General features: G+C 43.0%; 1 protein-coding gene across 1 annotated transcript; it reads left to right on the forward strand.

Moving 5' to 3' along the window:
* The first annotated feature begins 333 nt into the window (after window positions 1–333).
* fhip2a (FHF complex subunit HOOK interacting protein 2) lies at window positions 334–19,875 on the forward strand. Its single transcript, XM_080529942.1, has 17 exons — window positions 334–383; window positions 3,802–3,880; window positions 4,022–4,191; window positions 4,715–4,819; window positions 4,938–5,060; window positions 5,542–5,778; window positions 6,137–6,333; window positions 7,121–7,235; window positions 8,331–8,407; window positions 10,542–10,734; window positions 11,502–11,665; window positions 12,607–12,753; window positions 13,123–13,213; window positions 13,578–13,721; window positions 14,202–14,342; window positions 14,782–14,885; window positions 16,675–19,875. The coding sequence occupies exons 1-17, from the start codon at window positions 339–341 to the stop codon at window positions 16,784–16,786; spliced, it is 2,244 nt and encodes a 747-aa protein (XP_080386068.1). The 5' UTR covers window positions 334–338; the 3' UTR covers window positions 16,787–19,875.
* Window positions 19,876–23,352: the final 3,477 nt, after the last annotated feature.

Raw genomic sequence — 23,352 nt, forward strand, 5'->3', positions numbered from 1 at the left:
AGCGCACACTAGACTCAACGTCATAAAGAGACCAAGTAATCTGATTGGACAAGAGGCGTTCCATGAGTGCTGATCAGATTTCCAGAGCGAACTCACGAACGCACACAGAGGTGAACGCGTCACTCCCCGCCGTGTCTGGAGTGTTTTAGTCCAGAGCGGATTGTGCTGCTTGACTGTTTTATTGTCTCCGTTTCTTCTCCAGTCAAAGGTCATATATGAATATAAGTTATATATATGATATCATATATGAACCGTCCAACCTGGATCCCGCCAACAGGAAGAAGATAGGGCAGTTCTCCAGGGCTTCCAGGGAGAAGCTGGTCCGGTCCAGGAACAACATGTTCTCCAAGCTCACCTCCATCCTCCAGCACGCAGTGGAGGCGGTGAGTCTGTCTGTCAACAGTCTGTCAGCTAAGATCAGATAGTTATCATAGTTATCATAGTTATCATAGTTACTGTCATGATGACATGTTAGTCAGACCCGTCATGTTGTTAACATCTAGCTAAGCTGTTCCCCCCAGGCCCACATCACATCTGTCTGGCTAGGCTAGGCTAGCTGAGCAGCAAGCTAATGTCAACAACATGACGGGTCTGACTAATCCCTGGGCCGAAAACCTTCAGTTAAACGTCCAGTTTCATGACCATCGTTATGAGCCATGATGGTGACTTCAGAATAGATAATATTATTATGAGCTCGAAGCATTTGTGTTTTACTTCCCCGCAGCAAAGACATACGAGCTCAGATGAGTTGTGCTTTGTGGCTAAGCTAAGTTAGCTTAGCAGAAGCATTCAGCAGCCAGACTGACGTGTTGTTTTCGTTGTAATGAATCTCTCTGCTCTGGATTGTGAAACAAACGAGTTATCTCTGGGCATTAAACTGCCATGTGTGTCCTAGGGAACTCACTACAGAGCTGAGGATGATCATCTGACACACACACCCACACCCACACACCCACACACACACACACACACACACACACACACACACACACACACACACACACACACACACACACACACACACACACACACACAACGAGGATTCTTTCTGTCATTAACAGAAGGTTCAGAGATAGACTTAGGAAAAGTTAGGATATTTATAGCATAGAGTACAGCACAGTGTTTTATTTGTATAGTATAGTAGTATAGTATAGTGGATAGTGTACATAGCCTTTATTTATGTAAACCAGCTCTTTTCCCTTCTTGTTTTTAGTTTAAAAAAAAATCCTAGCACCAGGGGAGCCCCCCCTCCTAAATGTCGTTGTTTGGTAACCTGCACTGTATTAATGACAATAAAGACCATTCATTCATTCATAAAAAGGTTCAACATGGAGAAGCTGTCAATCTCTGCTGTAGATAGATAGTAGCCTGTGTTCTGTATGGTTACATGGATGTACTCACTTATGTTCAGTCTCGAAGAAGACTTGCCCTTTTAAAGTGACGTTATTAGGAACAATGTACTAATACTGGGTAGGGCCTCCCTTTGCTCTCAACACAGACTCAATTCTTTAGTGGCGTTGATTCCACAAGATGTTGGAAACATTCCTTTGAGATTCTCTGTCATTAAAAAGGTCAACCACGTGTGTGCGAGCCGAGAGGCTGTGAACTTCATCTGTAGATAGTATGTGATGTACGGACGTCCTGAAGAAGATTAGCCTAAGCCCAGGTAGTAAAAGACAACGATGATCTCATTCCTGTGTGGATCCAAGCATAGAGATGATTCATCTACACTCACTGAGCACTTTGTTAGGAACACTACACTACTTTAATACTGGGTTGGGCCTCCCTTTGCTGTCAAAACAACCTAGATTCTTTGTGGCATTGTTTTCACAAGATGTTCCTTTGAGATTCTGGTCCATGATGACAAGATTGCAACACTCAATTCCCTGAGGATTTCAGATTGTAGCCTAGATCCTCAGAAGATTCAGGTGCACTTTCAAGCGGTGAAGCTCCCGTTCTACCACATGCCAAAGGTGTTCTCTGGGATTCAGACCCGGTGACTGGGAAGGGTCACTGAAGAACACTGAACTCATTGTCATGTTCATGAAACCAATTAGAGAAGACCTTTGGCTTTGGGACATGGTGCATTATCATGCTGGAAGTAGCCATACAGTACCCCTCTAGATGCTTCCTGCTGACTCAGAAGAAAATGTATTCAAAATGAAAATGAAAAAATATTTTTTCCTTCTTTTTACATTTTTTTATACCTTTTATTTCTGACTTTCTCGTATCACGTCGTTGGTCAAATTATTAAGTATTGAGGTTTTGAACCATTTTCGGTTAGGCTATTTTGCGGCTGGCTGCCCTAATCAATCATAAGAATCACCCTGACCTCTTTAAAATTGCACAAGCGTCTTTCCTTGTATCACTGTGAAGCCGTTAACATTAGTTCCGGTTTCCAATTTTCCGTAAAAATGAATGGATTTGTTTGGAGACAGGACGAGAGAGAGCTTCAGACAAAGGTGGTCCCTCTTGATGCAGGGAAAAAAAGTAAAGTAACTAATGAAGGCAGGATTGACACGTGGGAGAAAGATTCTTTTATGATCAAACTGAAAGGGAAGACATTTAGTTAGATATGCAAAGATACACTGTCTGGTAGCAAGAAATACACCGTTCAGCGACATTATGAGCAAGGCTTCCTGCCCACATGGACACCTATCCAGCAGGGTCAGTGGAGCGAGCTCGTCATGTGTGTATTTCATTGTGGCCCGACTCATCCTCCATACATACATGCATGCGTGCGTGGGAGGGGCGCTATTTTATGTTGCAAGGGCCACAAAGCAATACACTCCCTACACGTGCGACCCACAGTTTAAACCAAGTTGGTCACCACCACCACTGCATTAGGTGGGTACATTGTGGCCATGAAGAGATGCACATGGTCAGCAACAATACTCATAGCCTGTGGCATTCGAGCAACGATTGATTGGTATTAACCAATAGCCCAAAGTGTGCCAAGAAAACATTCCCCACACCATCAGAAGGTGTTCCTAATAAAGTGTTCAGTGAGTGTATATACAGGTGCAACTCAAAAAATTTGAATATCGTGCAAAAGTTCATTTATTTCAGTAATTCAACTTAAAGGGTTAAACTTAGATATTATATAGACTCATTACATGCAAAGCGCGATATTTAAAGCCTTTATTTGTTATACATTTGATGATTATGGCTTACAGCTTATGAAAACCCCAAATTAAATATCTCAGAATTTTTTAATATTACATGAAATCAATAAGAAAAGGAATTTAAATACAGAAATGTCAGCCGTCTGAAAAGTATAATCATGCATATGTACAATGCAATGAGTCTATATCATATTTAAGTTTAACCCTTTAAGTTGAATTACTGAAATGAATGGACTTTTGCAAGATATTCTAATTTTTTGAGTTGCACCTGTAGATACAAGTCCCGGTATTTTAGTATGTTAGTAGTCTCGGGATCCGATGTAGACCTAATCATTGGACTTCTCTTTCGAAAAATGGGAATATCAATGACGCATCGCTAGTCAACTAACACAGCTAGTTTTGTGAGCCTGCTAACAATGTAAAGTAGTGTTCTAGTTAACTAGGTAGCAGTGGGGATTATTCACCCAATCCATTGCGTTGCAATTTAAAGGCTTGACAAGCGAGTTTGTGTTGCGATTCTCAACAACGTTGAAACATAGTTCTGCGTTTCAAAAGAAAAGTCTGAAAATTTTGACTGGTTGCCGACATGAGGACCAAAGCATTAGAACGTGTCACATTTGAGTGTCTTCTTGTAGTTTTAAACATAATTCTGATGGGATATATGTTTCTGTTTCAGCTTGCGCCGTCACTGCCTCTGCAGGAGGACTTTGTGTATCACTGGAAAGCCATCACACATTACTACATCGAGACATCAGGTTAGACCAACACACTCATCAACTAAATGTATTGATATACTTTTCACATATCTAAAAAAAACATTTCTACAATTTGGAGGTGCACCAATGATGTATCTGCTGTTTGTTATCTAATGCTGTGTGTTTCATTTCTCTGATTAGATGACAAAGCCCCTGTGACAGACACCAATATCCCCTCCCATCTGGAGCAGATGCTGGACATCCTGACGCAGGAGGAAGGGGAGAGGGAGTCTGGGGAGACTGGGCCCTGCATGGAGTATCTCCTGCACCATAAGATCCTGGAGACCCTCTACACCCTGGGCAAGGCAGACGTAAGGGAGTCCAAATTAACACTTAATATAAAATAAAAAATAATAATATTCAATTCAATTCAACTTTATTCGCCATGCACTAGGAACATGACTTTGTATTCTCCATGCTGAACAAGCTACAGTGCATACAACAACAAGACGACAACACTACTCAAGACACACAATATATACAGTACCAATACGAGTGAATAAATATACTGTAAAACATGTCAAGTGCAAGATGCAATGATCAGGAGTTATTGAGGAGGGCTATGGCTTTGGAGAAGAAACTGTTCAAGTGGCGTGATGTTTTTGACCTGATGGCCCTGTACCGCTGTCCAGAAGGGAGTAATTCAAACAAGCTGTGAGCTGGATGTGAGCCACAATCTTGCGCCCTCTCTTCAATGATCTGGAGATATGGAGGTTTGTGATGGGAGACAGGGGCCAGCCGATGATCCGCTCAGCTGTCCGTACGACATGTTACAGTGCAGAGGAGCAAGGCCGTTTCTAAAATCCAGTGGTGACGTTTCTTTGTCTCCATCAGTGTCCTCCTGGCATGAGGCAGCAAGTTCTGAGTTTCTACACCAAGCTGCTAGGACGCATCCGCCAGCCTCTGCTGCCTCACATCAATGTCCATCGACCTGTACAGGTGAGATCACAGGGACTTTACTTTGTAAATAATGGCCTTTGTGGATGTGTGATCTGTACATTATGCCTCAGTGTGAAGAAACTATAGTAACCTTGTGCTGCAACGTTTCTCATCTCAGAAGCTGATCCGTCTCTGCGGGGAGATCCTGGCCGCTCCTACAGAGAACGAAGAGATCCAGTTCCTCTGCATCGTCTGTGCCAAGCTGAAGCAGGACCCCTACCTGGTCAACTTCTTCCTAGAGGTACGAAATCAATCGGATGGGGCCTCTCGAAAGAAAGATTTATTTTAGTTTTTATTGTATTTAACTGTTATTTATCCAGGTTAAGTCTCATTGAGATTAAAAATCTCTTTTACAATAGAGACTTGACCAAGAAAGCAGAATAAAAACGTACAGACACACATTACAACATAACACATTACAAATAAAGATTAAAAAAAGAAAAGACAGATCGTTCAAGTTTCACATTGAAGGCCGGCAAAGATTATTTCAGCAACGTTACCAGTCAGAAATATTTACAGACCTGGATTTCATTTTCCTCCATAACTTTAAAAGAAAACATTTATATAAAAAATGTAGACTGCATACAATTAATACATACAATTCAGACTGCATAGACACATCTTAAACACATTTTTAAAAAGCCACAGAGGACAGTGTGTCCCATGACACAGAATGTATTCCTCAATAGTTAAAGCAGTAATTTTTTCCCCTGGTTCCACAGAACAAGGTGAGGAGGCCTGAGGTGACACGGAGTTTCGGGGCAGAGGGGACCAGAGAGGACCTGTCAGCCCCAGACACCGGCCAGGCCCCAGCAGAGAGGCAGGGGGGCGCGGCACGCACAGAGGAGCCCCCGGCCGCTGCGGCAGCCTCTCCCAGGCCGCCCCCGCCTAACAACAACAACAACAGCAACCACAACTACAACCTGGTCACTTCCCTTCTCAACCTCACCAAGAGCCCGGTCAGTAGCAGTGCAGCGTGGGAGGTTGAGGGAGACAATGGTGTTTTATTATTTTTTTGAAATTGAACTGTGTGAACTTCTTGTAACTGTGTTTATGTTTTCTCCCTCTCTCCCCCTCTTCCCCTCTCTCTTTCTCTCCTCCTCTCCCTCTCTCTCTCCCTCTCTCTCCCTCCCTCCCTCCCTCTCTCTCTCACCCCCTCTCTCCCTCTCACGCCCTCTTCCCCTCTCTCTCCCACTCTCTCTCTCTTTCTCTCTCTCCCCTCCCCCTCTCTCTCCCTCTCTCCTTCCCTCTCTCTCCCCCCATCCCTCTCTCCCTCTCTCCCTCCATCTCTCTCTCCCCCCCCCCCCCCCCTCCCAGGATGGCAGGATAGTGGTGAAGGCGTGCGAGGGTCTCATGTTGCTGGTCAGTCTGCCCGAGCCGGCTGCGGCCAAGTGTCTGACTGAGAACACTGAGCTCTGTGAGCTCCTGACCGACAGACTGTCAGCCTTCTACAAGGCCCTGCCCCAGTCCATGGACCCCCTGGACATCGAGACAGTGGAGGCAGTCAACTGGGGGTAGGTCTGGCTCTCCCTCAAGCTCACCTCCCAGTAGCCTCTGGATGAACTGCCAATTGGCGAACGGTCAATCAATTAAGTGTAACCGATTCGTCAATGTTAATCCTGTCTGGTGGTCACAGAACACTTAACATGCAACGTTAGAGGCCTAGTCAGAAGCTGAGGGAAAGGCGAGCGAAGGCATTCTATCAAACACATCCAAGATCATACTCCTCATTGCCGTAATAATAATAACTTTTATTTTTATAACGCTTTTCCTGCAAACGTTGCAGCTCAAAGTGCTTTAAGGGCCGTATAGGTGTAATATCAAGTAGTAAAGTAGTCATTGTTGTATTGTGTTGTTATTGTATTATATAATATATTATAATATGATATTGTCCCATCTATTACCACTATTACACCAACACCATCCTTAAAAAAGGAATATATATATATATTTTAGGTTTGTTTAAGTTTTGTGTTTTTATTATTATTATTTATTTGTTGTATTATTATTATATACTTCTCCGCCACATCCCTCTCTTCACACACCAACCTAAGATCCCCGCTCAGACTTTTATATCAACACACATATCACCGTAACTTCCTTTTTATTGTCTGTATATATGTTCATTATGTCCATCTTGTTTGTCTTCTAAGTCACTATTTGTCTTTGTGATGCATTTTCGCAAATAAAAAAACAAACACATCCAAGATCTCTAACTGAATTAAGACAGTGTTCTATAACAAAGTCTGACATTAATCCCAATCTGAGTGTTAATCTGTTATCTGTCTGTGTCTGTTGCAGACTGGACGTGTACAACCTGAAGGAGGATGCTGCCATCTTCGCAGGGAAACGGGCTCTCATCTCCTTCTTGTCCTGGCTGGATTACTGCGACCAGCTGATTAAAGAGGCACAGAAGGTGAGCGGTAACACTGACACACCCTTCATATACCATACCATACCTTCATATACCATACCATACCTTCATATACCATACCCTGCCCCTTTATCTAAACCAGGGAAACCATTTCAGCCAAGATTTTAAATTTCTTAAAAGGAGACCCTCATTTTCGGTGGGGCCGAGTGTACAGGATATGCAACACAGTAAATACATGAACATACATAGTGCAACAATAAGAACAATAACAATAATAAATACACATTTCAACAAGGATCAAACAAAGCAGGTGCAAATAGATATGCATTGGTCCCTAGTAGGGCTGTAACAATGCACTCACTATTCAATATGGTTCACCATACCATTTTCTCACGATTTACTTGAACTTGATGCCTTGATTTGCAGTGTGAGTTGGTCAACCACATGAGTAGAAGACATGATCACATACAACTTTTTGGGTTGTGGCTTTTTTCTACTGGCGCAGTGTGAGATGCTAAATGGGGCCATTTAGATTACCTCATGGGAGTCCAGGATTCTGTGCACAATGGCAATGCGCACGTTGAATTTGGGACCATACTTATGGAATACTTAAACATAATACATTCTAGTTCTCAGTTTGGAACCATTCAATTGAAATACAACTTTTGGAACTTCTTGTACCTGTGTTCATGTTTTCTCTCTCTCTCTCTCTGTCTCTCTCTCTCTGTCTCTCTCTCTCTCTGTCTCTCTGTCTCTCTCTGTCTCTTTCTCTCTTTCTCTCTCTCTCTCTCTCTCTCTCTCTGTCTCTCTCTCTCTCCCTCTCTCTCCCCCCCCCCCTCTCTCCCTCCCCCCCCCCCTCTCTCTCTCTCTCTCTCTCTCTCTCTCTCTCCCTCTCTCCCCCCCCCCCTCCTCTCTCTCTCTCTCTCTCTCTCTCTCTCTCTCTCTCTCTCTCTCTCTCTCTCTCTCTCTCTCTCTCTCTCTCTCTCTCTCTCTCTCTCTCTCTCTCTCTCTCTCTCTCTCTCCCCTCCCCCTCTCTCCCTCCCCCTCTCTCTGTCTCTCTCTCTCTGTCTCTCACTAGAACAACTTTCGGAGCTTTGTAGGTATTGTTATATTTCATTCTCTTGTTTGTTTCCTCAGACGGCAGCAGCAGCGTTGGCCAAAACAGTGAGAGAGAAGTTCTTTGTGTCGGTCATGGAGCCCCAGCTGATGCAGACGTAAGTCCTGTTCAGAACCACCAGGGGAACTCTTATTGGGCCTCTCAGTGTTTTTCTTCTTTTTAAAAATACTTTATGTTTATACAGGGTATCCGCGGTGTCTTGAAAAGTATTAAAAGTTGATGAATCAATTTGGGGAAAATCAAGACCCTTAATAAGTATTAAAAAGTCTTATCACGATTTTATGAGGTCTTGAATTGAGTTGGTATTTTTCTGAATTAGACTCTGTCCAAAGAGTTTGAGTCCTAATTTTCTTTTGTAAAAGTTTGTGAATTTATTAGTTTTATTAAAAAACAAAGATGAACTGGAAATTCTGTTGTATGATAGTGGTCTAGCCTATTGCAAACTAAAACTGTTAAGTTAAAGGTGTCTCTGATGTAAATGGTTACAGCTTGAAGTGGCGGTGAGGTCTGGAAAAATATTGACAAGGTCTTTAAAAAGTCTTAGAAAGGTATTGAAATTAACCTCAAGATTCCTGTATATACCCTGTTGTCACATACAAATACAACAAAACATAGTGGAACAAACAATTGGTCATCCATGCGTTCATACATACAAATGTTATAGTGATGATGGTGATACACACGTCAGGTCAAACATTCATGACTCTGTAAACATCACCTAAGGTCTCAAACACAATCCATGTTTCCCCAATATTTCCAGAATGTCTGGGCCTGTTGATTTAGTGAAAAGGTCATTCTTTCCATACTTTGGATAATTTGTCACAATCTCCATCCAGTCAGACTTTGCTGGAGGTTTGGGCTGTAGCCATTTCCGTGTTATAGCTTTCTTGCTGGCTGCTAATACTATCTTTAAGAGATATTTACCTCGCACTAAAAAGGGATCTGCAATGTTGCCCAAATAGATTGTAGTAAATGGACTGCACTTATATAGCGCCTTTATCCAAAGCGGCAAGCTACCATGCAAGGCGCCGGCCCGCTCACTGGGCGCAATTTGGGGTTCAGTGTCTTGCCCAAGGACACTTCGACATGTGGCCAGCCGGGGCTCGATCTGCCGATCTGCCGACCTTGCGATCATTACACGACGGCTCTACCTCCTGCGCCACAGCCGCCCCAAAGTAGTAAAAGAGCCATCAAGGTCTGTACTACCTGTGTCATCTCTTGCCAGAACGGCCGGACAGCTCCAAAATCTATGGAAATGATCTGCCAGCTGTTCTCCGCATTTCCTCCAGCTAAGCTCCCTTCCTGCCTCACCTGTCTGCAGGGATGCAAACTCCTGAGCTTAGAATTATAAGGTTCTATCTCCATTTTTGTCAAAATTGAGTTTTCTACATAATCTGATCCATTAGGTGTTTATTAATGCCCGTGTGGTGTTATTTTTTTAAATGTTGAAATGTTTTAGTTAGTAATTAATCAAATACAAAGGTCCCATCTCACAAAACATAATGGAATGTAAAAATGTTGACGCTCAATATCTCTGAACTGCCCTAAACGGAGATAGAACCTTATCATTCTAAGCTCACGAACTGGTGATAGCCCAAAAAGGTGACAACATTTTTTTGGGCCTGAAAACAAAGAACATTTATGAAAATTGTTGACCTATTTTGAGGTCAAAAACAGCTAAAACGGCTAAAAGGTGACAAGTTTGCACCCCTGTGTCTGAGTCCTCTTTAACTTCCTGCCTCACCTGTCTGAGTCCTCTTTAACTTGGGGGTTATAAAACATCTCATCAGACTCCGCCAACAGAACTCTGCTGAACTCTCTCTAGAGACCCGGGCCGGTGGAGGTCGACTGTCCAGAGACGCATACTGACCCAGTCCTCCTCCCAGATGACAAGTCCAGATTCCTTCTCCCATTTTAATCTAATGTTCTGCTAATATATCAAGGCTTTTTTTTTTATGACATAGCCAAATAAGGACCTTCCATCATCAGTTGTTAATTATATTTAAATTGGGGGATAAAACTCCGACCGACAAGAAGGGATTTTTTTATGCAGCCATTCCCTTCAGCCTCTCCACCGACCGGACGTCCTCGGACCTCAGTGTTAACGTGTCTGTGTGTCATTTACCACAGAGGTGACTCCGGGTGTCTGTCATTTAACGCTGTGTCTCTGTGACAGTGATGTTGACGTGGTGCTGTGTCACTGACCGTGTCCCCTGTGTGTCCCTGTGCAGGTCTGAGGTGGGCATCCTCACCTCCACTGCTCTGCTGAACAGGATCATCCGTCAGGTGACCTCCCAGGCCCTGCTGCAGGAGATGGTCTACTTCCTGCTAGGGGAGGAGAGGGGGCCGGAGACCCCCGCCACCATCACACAGAACCCCCTCAGACACAGACTCATCGAACACTGTGACCACTTATCAGACGAGGTACCGTTCTACGCCCCGATACACACTTTTCGTATGTAACTGGATGATCTGGCTGGATAACTGAATAATCTGTGCTAGTTTCTCATGCACATTTCCAAATGAAACAAGTGCCTCATATTCAACCACACAACTCCTCCAAAAATTCAAAGTTACTAGTAGTCATGCTGATTTGGAGAGTGGAACTTGCAGGGAAAAGCATTTCTTGTGATGTCGGTAGTTTGCTCCTCCCTGCTCTCTCCTAAGTCCACATAATCACTCTGGGTGGTGGAAACACTATGCACCAAAAAAAAAAAACATCAGATCTCGGGCTCAAAACATTTTTGGAGTGGAACCCGGTGTCTAGTGGAAAGCTGCTGTCTGTGTGTCTGTGTGTGTCTGTGTGTGTCTGTGTGTGTGTGTGTGTGTGTGTGTGTGTCTCTGTCTCTGCCTCTGTCTCTGTCTCTGTCTCTGTGTGTGACTGTGTGTGTCTGTGTGTGTCTGTGTGTGTCTGTGTGTGTGTGTGTGTCTGTGTGTGTCTGTGTGTGTGTGTGTGTGTGTGTGTGTCTCTGTCTCTGTCTCTGTCTCTGCCTCTGTCTCTGTCTCTGTGTGTGTCTGTGTGTGTGTGTGTGTCTGTCTGTCTGTGTCTGTCTGTGTGTGTCTGTGTGTGTCTGTGTGTGTCTGTGTGTGTGTGTCTGTGTGTGTCTGTGTGTGTGTGTCTGTGTGTGTCTGTGTGTGTCTGTGTGTCGCAAAGCAGGCTCTCATCTCCTAACTCTCCTTCTCTTCTCCAGATCAGCATCATGACGCTGCGTCTGTTTGAGCACCTGATCCAGAAGCCCAACCAGCACATCCTGCACAGCCTGGTTCTGCGCGGCCTGGGGGAGAGGAACTACCTGGAGAACAAGCCCCAGGAGGAGAGGGAGCCGCTGGAGAACGGACAGCCCCACGACGCTGTGTAAGGACCTCCTCACCCCCCCTCAGAGGCGGCCTGCATGGGGCTCACACACACACACACACACACACACCCAGCGGAAATAAAATCTGATTCATCAACCTTCGAGTGTTCTCCCTCACACACACACACACACACACACACACACACACACACACACACACACACACACAATACACCTCTCTTCGAGTGTTCTCCCTCACACACACACACACACACAATACCTCTGACAGTCAAGCATTCTGTTTGTGTCTATATCCTTGAACTATGAATAAATATATTAAAAAAGCAAAGGAATGGCAAGCACTACAACTGCTGATGATGACAGATATGATTCTGTTGTATTAAGGAATAGACAGAATAATGGAAACGGAAAATGTATTTGAGTGATTCAGCAGAAGTGAACTGAAGTCTGCATTGTTGTTTTTCTCTGCATTTCATTTCCACATGGAGAAACATGAAGCTCTCCTACGAGTCTGCTAACGTCACTGCTGATCTCACTACTGTGTGTGTGTGTGTGTGTGTGTGTGTGTGTGTGTGTGTGTGTGTGTGTGGCTCTCCTAAGAGTCTGCTGATGTCACTGCTGATCTCACTGCTCAGCGTAGCTTATTCACTCTAAACCACTCAATGGAAACACTCATCATTTGCACATAATTCGCCTTTTTCTTTTTGCGGACTTTGAAAAATTTAAATCAGCCTGCTTAAAATTACCTTGACATTTTATGGAAACACAACTACGGTACTGTCTGGGCCATAGTTTGTTGGAATAATAATAATAATATAATAAAACAAAAAAAAGCCTCCCATTCTGTAAAGCACATTAACAATAACTCATCCCCTTTACTCTTAAGTTTTCTTGTTAGTAAATAAATTGTAGATTATGATCAGTTATGATGCTTGTATAAGCAGAATTGTTGATGTGCATATTCAATTCTTTTTTTCAGAGACCTTGAGGAGGACCCCCTGTTCGCTGACGACCCGTCTCTAGACAACAGGCTCTCCAGCCCTGATTGGCTGAGCTCCTCGCCACTGCAGAGCCCCGACCACACAAAGACTGATGGGAAGACGGAGGTTCACAAGATTGTAAACAGGTACCCTAATTATATACAGTATATATATAATATAATATAATAATATATGCCATTTAGCTGACGCTTTTATCCTGAGCGTCTTACATTGCAAAGAGTGCATACAGTTCAGTATAAATGGTCCCAGCGGGAATCGAACCCACAACATTCAGATTCAGATTCAGATTCAGATAACGTCACGTTGTAAGCGTTGTCAGCGTCATGCTCTACTAATTGAGCCACAGAGGACCACATTTGCGGCCTAATGTTTGTAGTTTAGTTTATATCATAATGAGTACATTTAAATACCTCAACCTTTTTCAGGAAGTAAGATTCATATCTCCTAAATGGTTCAAATGTAAAATATAATTAATAATATTGTGTTTTCTGCAGTTTCCTGTGCTTGGTGCCTGATGAGGCTAAATCGTCTTCTCACGTGGAGGGCACGGGCTACGACACCTACCTGAGAGACGCACACAGACAGGTGAGCTCCCACTTCTTATTTCATTTTAAATTCTGTTATCTTATCTTATATTTTATTTATGTCTTTTTTGTTTGTTTTAATAAGTGAATGCTGTTCACTAATGAATCCTATGTTGATTGATTGTGTGACGTTTGACTGTCTGTCTTTCATGTGGACCCCGGGAAGAATAGTCCTCTCTATGGTGATGACTAACGGGGATCCGTTTAAATAAACAAATAAACCACGGCTCTGTCCTTCTATCCCTGGGTTCAACCTGTTTTACTCAGTTACAGACATCTGACAAGACATATAGCTAATTTTCTACCTGACACTGAATGTACTGTATCACACGCTGGCTTATTGTCATGGTGTGTCGTCTCCTCAGTTCAAGGACTACTGCGGGGTGTGTCAGAGGTGGGACTGGCGTGGGACCCCCAAGCCCATAGAGAAGTGTAACCTGGACAGCCCGTTCTTCGAGGGCCACTTCCTCAAGATCCTCTTCGACAGGATGGGACGCATCCTGGATCAGGTGATTTTAAACTCCTAGACTATCATTACCCTTTTACATGAGTGTATGGGAAAAGATCTCTGTTCAGGAAGCACAGTGTTTGATTTATGAGAACACATTAATTAAGTGAATGTATATGGTGATGCTAGCATATCAGCCCAGTAGAGCTCTCAGGTCTTCTGTGAGTACACGTTTTCTCTGTGTACCACATTTACAAAAGAAGAGATTTGGTGAGGCTGCATTCTCATTTTATGCACCCAAATTGTGGAATGCACTGCCAGTTTACATTAGGGATGCAACCTCAGCAAGTTATGTTCAAGTCAAGACTAAAGACTCGTCTTTTTAATAACTAAATAATTAAATTATGATTATACAATGATTGGAGCACTTTGAGCTGCAACGTTTGCAGGAAAAGTGCTATACAAATAAAAGTTATTATTATTATTATGTAATTGTGTTCTGGTGTGTATGTGAGCTCATTGTCCCCTCCTTGTCCTCCAGCCTTACGACGTGAACCTGCAGGTGACCTCGGTGCTGTCCAAGCTGTCTCTGCTGCCTCACCCTCACATGCACGAGTACCTGCTGGACCCCTACATCAACCTGGCCCCCGGCTGCCGCTCCCTGTTCTCCGTCATAGTCAGGGTACGTTCCTGACCCGCTCCACGTCCTCACACGTCCGTCACCATCTCACATGACTCTGACCAGCCTAGGCGCACCAAGTCCATCAATCACATAGTTTACATGGGGAGATGAATGAATGAATGAATGAATGAATGAATGAATGGTCTTTATTGTCATTAATACAGTACAGGTACCATACAACGAAATTTAGGAGGGGGGGTGCTCCCCTGGTGCTAGGAAAAAAAATACTAAAAACAAGAAGGGAAAAGAGCTGGTTTACATAAATAAAGGCTATATACACTATCCACTATACTATACTACTATACTATACAAATAAAACACTGTGCTGTTCTCTATGCTATGCTATAAATATCCTAACATTTCCTATCTCTGAGATAGCATTGTGCCTATGCTAAAAATGCCAGATTCAATAACATTGCTGCCATGGTTACTCTGTCAGGTGGTTGGGGACCTCATGTTGAGGATCCAGCGTATCCCAGACTTCACACCCAAACTGCTGCTGGTGAGGAAGAGACTGCTGGGTCTGGAACCAGAGGGCCTGAAGTAAGTACTACTACTACTACTACTACTACTACTACTACTACTCAGGGATTAAAGTTCTCCATCGCTGCGACGGATTTCCGTCAATTTATTCCAAGTTGCGACGGATTTATTCCAAGTTGTGACGATTTTACCTGGTGTAATATGATTTGTAGAGGCATACAATCTATTTTGATGTTGGTATTAGGTATATAAATGATATATAATAGCCTATATAGCCTACATATAGGCCTTTATTGGCTACAACTATGCGACAGTAACAGAGCGGGGTGCACTGACGCTGAACCCCTCATAGTGAGAAGTAGGTGGACAATGCGTGGTGCTGAAATAGCCGACATGCGGTGTGTGGTTTGAAAAAAGTAACGCCAGCTCAGTAAATCATTCAAACTTAATGTTTACTTATAGGCTATGTGAATGTGACTGCACCACACATGTGAACAGTAACAAAGCAAATGCAGTTTAATTTTATGAAAAACATTGACAACAAAATCGGTGCAAAAAAAAAAGCTGAATCCGCTTAGCCTATATGCTCCTGAAACGACAGAGCAAACACGCTACATTACTATGGATAATAATTACAATGAGCCATTCATTAAAAATAGCAAAAATAATATTAGGCTATTAAATCTCACTTAATGAGAAAACTGGCATCTCCCATCGGTCACTATCTGGTGATATGGACGTCTTTGAGTGTCTAGAAAAGCGCTATAAGTCTAATGTATTATTATTATTTATTATTATTATGGACGTCACTTTAATCCGGCAGTTCTCAAGGTTTTTATGCACCAATCGATTCCTCTAGCGCGTCTTTATCGCATTCATTGACGAAAAGGACGACTCGCATGTATAGGTGGAAGGGAACATTCATTGTGAGCACGTAAAATGTGAGTCTCTCACAACGGCTTTGCATTGATGAAACCAGGTAGGATGAACGTATAGTTCGCTGTCCATTCCTCTTTAAATGCCCCGTTTCCACTGTCAACTTTCCTCTTTAGACCTTTGGAGAGTGACATTATGTTTCTCTTGCTAGCTAGCAGGTTAAATGTTTAGCTAACTTCACCCGACACGCAAACAACCAATCCAATAATAATGTGACCTTGTAAGTCTGGGAGGAGGGGGGAATCATTATCACAATAAAAGTATGTTAAATAATTATTAGAATAAGTTAGGCTGCGCTACATCGTCAGTCCACACATTTATTATTCAAAACTATGGAAAAGGGTGAAACTACGTTGTTGAGAATCACAACACAAACTCGCTAGTCAAGCCAAAATACTGCAGCGTAATGGATTGGACTGCTACCTAGTTAACTAGAACACTACTTTACATTGTTAGCAGGCTCACAAAACAAGCTGTGTTAGTTGACTAGCGATGTGTCATTGATTTTCTACAACGCGGAAATGTATTCACATTTTTCGAAAGAAAAGTCAAAGCATTAGAACGTAGAACGGAAAATCGCACGCGCGCTTTGCGCACGGAAAGCCACCGGCCCCGATTTGGCCAGAATTTGTTTTCCCGTCAGGAGATTTTTTTTTTGCTTTAATCCCTGTACTACTACTACTACTACTACTACTACTACTACTACTACTACTACTACTACTACTACTACTACTACTACTACTACAACAACAACAACAACAACAACAACAACAACAACAACACCACTCTCTTCCAAAGTAGCCAACATAGCTCTTGCTTAAAATGTCTAGGTAAATGTTTCCAAAAGATGTTAGTGAGGTGTGTTAAACAGTGGACATGTTGATGACACCGGGTCTCTCTTGCCTCTGTGTAGCATCGACCACATGACCCTTCTGGAGGGGGTGATAGTCCTGGAGGAGTTCTGCAAAGAGCTGGCCGCTATCGCGTTCGTCAAGTTCCACGCATCTGCCTCCACCTCCCCCTAGCCGCCCCTGACCATCGTGGCCAGGCAGGCAGGGCAGGAGTGGCCCCCTCTGGGGACTGACTGGCTGGGAGGCACAGGAGGATCAACACACCCTACCTACTGGCCATCCCTCTAAGACTGGTTGATTGCCTCAAGGACACATGCAGGATATGTTTCATCAACACCTCCTCCTGGGCTCTCCACTCCAGAGAAGATGTCTCACCCTCCCCAGTCTGAACACAGGGCAGAACACTACCGCTACTGGCCACCAGGAGAGAGACCCCTGGCTTGTCAGGAGGAGGGGTGGAGGTGGGACGCAGTAGGAGAGGGGACCTCCTCTGGACTGTTGAGCTGGGCGGGGCATAGTCCCCTGCATTACTCTCTCTTTCTCTCCTTTCCTGAGTCTCTGTCTCTTTGTTTGTCAGCCCCCCTTACTATGGATGTCATAGTGTGAGAGTGTCTGTATTTATTTCTGCTTGTCAGAATCAGCTGTTTGTAAGCATAAATGCCTTTGAATTACGCCTTTCAGTTACACGTTTAGGAGATGGTTTCCTAACATTTTAATTTCGTTACCCCTCATATTCAGACTGTCAGATTATCAATGTTTGTTCAGCTGGGAGGGACGAATGCCCAGCAAATTAGACTAATTATTGCTAAGTATTGCTCAAAGTAATTAGGTAATTCACCCATTGGAGATGTGTTATTGCTGACAATACAACTGAAAATAATGATTTATTTAATAGAAATGGAGCTGTCCTATTTGAGATACTAAGAGTCTAATTTGTATTTAGATATCAAGCCCCCATTGTGCGCTTTCAGATTGCCTTTTTAACAAACAGACTTTTTATTTTATTTTATTTGTAAACTAATTTAATATAATCCTGATTATATGGACAAAGGAGAAACACAAAACTCAAAATGCTATAACCTCCTAGTTTTGATTGTCAAGACTAGTTACGGCTTAAGTGTGGAGAGAGATGTGTTACTGTTACCATTGCTAACCTAACATACACATGGTTGTGTATTCTTCCCTGGTCTTTCAGGGTGTCTGTTATTGCTAGCGCTCTCAACCTCTCTGCCAATGAGGGAGCATTACTCATCCCTGAGAAATGTCATCACATTTTTGTGCAATGTGGATCCTGAAAACAAAACTATGTGGAATCCCTCTATGTACATTTGCACTTGTTACATATCAGATTTTAAATTTCATTCAGCGATTTTGCAAAGGGACAGCTTTCTTTCTTTTGCATCCTTAGTAATATCAGTGTTTCTTTTCTTTCACCGTTTATACAACAGAACTGTACACTGCTGCATAGTACACTTACCATTGTCATTCATTATCTATTCTATGGTTTTTACATGTGACACTGAGCACATTGTTTACCTGTTATGATTAATAACGTGTTAATTTATACGGAGGAAACACATCTGAATGAACTATGGTGTTGAGGGGTCCTGTCCTCCTATTCCAGTCTCCTATTTCCTTTTGTTTATTTCGCTAACATTGGCATTGTCACATTAGGCTTGTGAGGTAAATTGCACCATAAGCTATTATTCTATAAATGCAATTACCTACATGTTTCTCCGTAGAGGTATTGAATTCACCAGCAGTATTGTATTTCATCACTGTCTTTGATGAGGAGGAAATCAACTTGATGTTCCCTTAACGTTAATAGATGATACACGTTTTAATTATGTGTTGTTTGTTAGGTAGAATAGGTGTTCTCCTTAACGTTTTCTCACAGTACCCGTTGGTGACACCTTGGGCAAGGTGGACTTACAACTCTTTAATTGGTGCTTGCCATGGCAGCACATACACTTATCTCTTTAATTGGCCTGAATTAAGGAACTTAATTTTGAGATGGCTAACGACAGGGCTGCAGCGGTGGACCTTGTTTGAATGCTTGGGGTTTGCATGTGGATGATGAGCAGTGTGTGTTAAGAGGATGAGTGTGTGAGCGAGTGTGTACCTGTATGAATGCTCGCTGTAGGACAGAGGAGTCGTTCAGTGAGTGGGAAGACTCAAGACTTGGAATAACGGCTTCTGTTTCTTTCTGCATCCCTCTCTCTCTCTCACTCCACTCTCAGTCGTACCTGAGCTAATTATGCAAAACGTTTGCATGAAATCAGATTTGCACATTGTCTTCATTCTTGTTCATATGTTGTACATACACCAATACTCAGAGCTTTTGTTTGTTGTTGTTTTTTCAACATTTTAGTTTTCTTGTCATGAACCAAAAAAAATATTGATATGGGATGGATGTATCTGTTAGGAGTGGCGTGTCTATTTTTAATGGACAGTTCTTAATCATGCACATTTTTTTATCAACGATGTTTCCAACACTTTCTGTACTTGTATATAAATTGTATGTGTACAATAGCAATAGTGATATTGCCAGGTGTAAATGCATGCATGTTAATTTACTGCAATAGCAATGGAGGAAAGCTGCCTCCCTCTCCCCCCATCCATCTTAGCTGTCAGCCCTATGCTCCTCTCCTAACGACACTGACAGGGAAATACAACAATGCCTTACTTCACACTGTGGATCTAAATGATGACTTTTTAAAAATAGATGTATGGTTGTTCTGCCTGGGCTGGGTTTGTTTGTAACTATCGGATCGGTTCATCTTTTTGTGTTAACGTTTGGTTTGTGAAGGTGTACAGAACTTGTATTTCCTTGCCTGGGTGCGGGATTTTAGTAGTATAGTCAAAAAAAACTGATGCCAATTTACAGTTAATTTGTTTCCTTTTCTGTATTATATCAGCTTAGACCAATCACTGTATATCTTTGGTGAAAATGTTTGCTGCATTTTAGTAATCTAAATCTCCATTGCTGCTTTACACTGGTATGAAGTGGGATGTGATGTCTCATGATGACCAGTATGATTTCTGTGATATTTAAATGTAAAATAAGCTGCATGCTCATTTTTCATGCCTCTTATGCTAATGCTAAGGAAGTGTTTCCATGGTGATTGATGGATTACTAGTTTTTCTCATGCACTCAGGGGCATTGTCTCTTTATTCTCATCACAGCCATCTCTGCTTCATGCCTGCAACCTTTCAACTGTATTAGAAACCATACAGGACATTATGGCTTTGTTAAACATTTTCCGTCCCAATAAAAAGACCGCTTTCTTCAGTTCCTTAATGTTGTTTGGTTAATCAGGGATTATATATAGTATGATATATTATATCTGTTTTTCTTTAGTTTTTCACTTTAGTTTTTCACTTTTCTTTAGGTTTTTTTTTCCTTATTATTATCATTCTAAGGAAAAAAATAATAAAGTAAAACAAAAAGAAGATAAAAATAGATTTTTAAAATTTAAAGTATACTACGGAAGAGTATTAGGGCCACCAACACAAGTTTTTTATCTCAGAAATTCTGACTTTTTATCTCAGAAATTCTGACTTTTTATCTCAGAAATTCTGACTTTTTATCTCAGAAATTCTGACTTTTTTCTCAGAAATTCTGACTTTAATCTCAGAAATTCTGACTTTTTATCTCAGAAATTCAGACTTTTTATCTCAGAAATTCAGACTTTTTATCTCAGAAATTCTGACTTTTTATCTCAGAAATTCTGACTTTTTTCTCAGAAATTCTGATTTTAATCTCAGAATATAACCCCCCCCCCTTTCGGGAGAAAAAAAAACTTGTGTTGGTGGCCCTAATACTCTTCCGTAGTATACTATAGGTATGTTCTTTTTTTCACTTTGTTTTCTTTCGTTTGTATTATAACATGATATAGTATAGTATTATAGTATAGTATGATATATTAAATTAAAAAATGAAGTGGAAAAAAAACTGGAAAATATATTTATATATATTTAAATAATATTATCATACTAACGGAAATGTTCTTTTTTCACTTTCTTTCCACTTTTTTTTCCGTTAGTATGATAATATGATATAGTATAGTATTATAGTATAGTATATATATGTATGATATATTATTATCATACTAACGAAAGAAAAAAAAAGTGAGAAAAGAACATAACTATGTTCTTTTTTTCAGTTTCTTTCCACTTATACCATACTATATCATATTATCATACGAAAGAAAAAAAAGTGGGAAAAAAAGTGAAAATAATATATACGGTATATATTTTTTCCCACTTTTTTTCCACTTCATTTTTTCTCTTTAGTATGATAATAATATATCATACTATACTATAATATATGATTATATACTATAATAATCAGGACAGAGAACACGGTAACGACTGGAACGGCAACGACTAACGATCAAAGGATCCTGAGAGAATGCAGCTGTGGGTGGTCCAAAGTAACAACCTACTTGGGCCTGCGGATCCACCAGGGGAGGACAAAATGCGGCGGCAGCTACCAGATGCAAGCTTGCACTGCGCCAGCAGGTCAGACAAGGAGGAATCAGAGCCAGGTTGAGCACCACAGTGCTACTGATCCCACCATTGCATCCGGTGAGAGAGAGCAAGAACAGCCTCCCCAGCAGGATTTGCAACCACATCTGCACGACCAACAACAGGAGCATCAGAGCAGAACGTCAGGTAGAGAATCCACCAAAGAAACCCCAGAGAAGCCAGACCGGAAACCCAAGATCAAGTGGCCAAAGGCCAGCGACAAGGATTCATGGAGAAGCTTCGACGAAAGCTTACATACCACCCTCCAGAACAGTCTAAGAGGCAGCACAACGTCCAAGCTGAACATCTTCGGCCATATCATCTATGAGGAAGGCAAGGGAAGATTTGGAGAGATGCCTCAGAGGAGGACCGTTCCTAGGCAGAGCGGGAGACGGGAGAGAGAAATCCTCCAGCTGGTAAAGGAGCGGCGACGTTTGCGGAAGGCATGGAGGAGAGCTGAGGAAGAGGAGAAGGAGGGCTTGCAGAACCTCTGGAGTCAGATCAGAACCAGACTCACCCACCTGAGGCGAGCTGAAAGGATCAGGAAACGTAGAAGCAACAAGGAAAAGGCAAGGACGAACTTCTTCCGGGACCCGTTCAAGTACGCCCGGGGTTTGCTTGAGGAGACGAAGCTGCAGACCACCGAGCAGGAGCTGGAGGAAAACATCAAGGACCAGCTCAGTGACAGCCAAAAGGAGAGTCCCCTTGGTTCCCCAGGGCACGTACCGCTCCCACCCGAGCCCTCTTCTCAGTTTGACACCACTCCCCCCAGATGGTCTGAAGTTAAGCAGGTGGTGGAGCATGCGAGAGCTGCATCTGCACCCGGACCAAATGGCGTCTCCTATAGGGTATACAAGAGCTGCCCAATGACCCTGAAGCTTTTGTGGAGACTAATGGGCATTGCCTGGAAAACAGAATCCATCCCTTCAGCATGGAGCAGAGCAGTCCCTACCTTCATCCCGAAAGAGAAAGACTCCCATAACATCAGCTAATTCAGAGGCATAGCCTTATTGAATGTGGAGGGGAAGATTTTCTTCTCAGTGATGGCAAAGCGCATGACCAGCTACCTCCTGGCAAACAATTACATCGACACCAGCTGTCAGAAGGCAGGCGTCCCAGGATTTCCTGGCTGCGTGGAGCACTCGGCTATGATCTGGGAACAGATCCAGACAGCGAAGTGGAGCAAATCAGACCTGCACGTCGTTTGACTGGACCTTGCAAATGCATATGGGTCTGTTCCCCACCAGCTCATCCACTTTGCCCTCAAATTCTTCCACATACCACCGTGCATCCAGAGCCTACTAGCAACCTACTTTAACAACTTCCATGTATGCTACACAACCCAGGAGTTCTCAACGTGTTGGCACCGGCTGGAGAAAGGGATAGCGATGGGTTGTTCGATCTCCCCCATCCTTTTCACAGCAGCGTTTGAGATCATCCTAATGGGCGGAAGACAGATGGTCCGAGGAGTCAGATCCCAGTCAGGTCTGCGACTCCCAGCCCTACGGAGCTACAGTATATGGATGATGTCACCACACTCCTTCAGACAGCAGCAGAAGAAGAAGAAGTGCACAGCGAGACTTCTGAAGAGGTTTGAGGAGCTCCTAACATGGGCCCGGATGAGGATAAAACCAACTAAGTCCCGCAGTCTCTCAATCAGGAAAGGAGTCCGGAATGACAACATCTCTTTCTCAGTGGATGGCGAGAAGATCCCGCTGCTAGTGGACCATCCTGTGCGAAGCCTCGGAAGGCTCTACACGGCTGACCTTTCTGACAAGCACACTTCTTCTGTCACTTCCCAGCTCTTGGACGGCCTGAAGAAGATCGACCAAAGCCTCCTGCCAGGAAAATTCAAGGTGTGGTGTTACCAGTTCACCTTATACCAACGTCTCATGTGGCCCCTGAAGTTGTGTGACATCACTTTAACAACAGTGCTGAAGTTGGACGCAAAAGCCAACAACTACATCCGCAAGTGGCTGGGCCTTCCCCGCTGCCTCACTAATACAGCGCTGTTTGGAAGAACCACACTGAAGCTCCCACTGAAATCCATCAGCCTGGGCTATAAACAGGAGAAGGTGAGACTCGTGTTCGAGCTGAGAGACTCACCCGACCCGTTTGTCCAACACAGCAAGGCCCAGGTTCGCACAGGACGCAAGTGGGATGCCACGCAGGCAGTTGACCAGGCCATCAATCGCTTGAAACACCAGGAG

The sequence above is a fragment of the Nansenia antarctica genome, assembly GCF_963989245.1.
Source record: "Nansenia antarctica genome assembly, chromosome: 1".
Lineage (NCBI taxonomy): Eukaryota > Metazoa > Chordata > Actinopteri > Argentiniformes > Microstomatidae > Nansenia > Nansenia antarctica.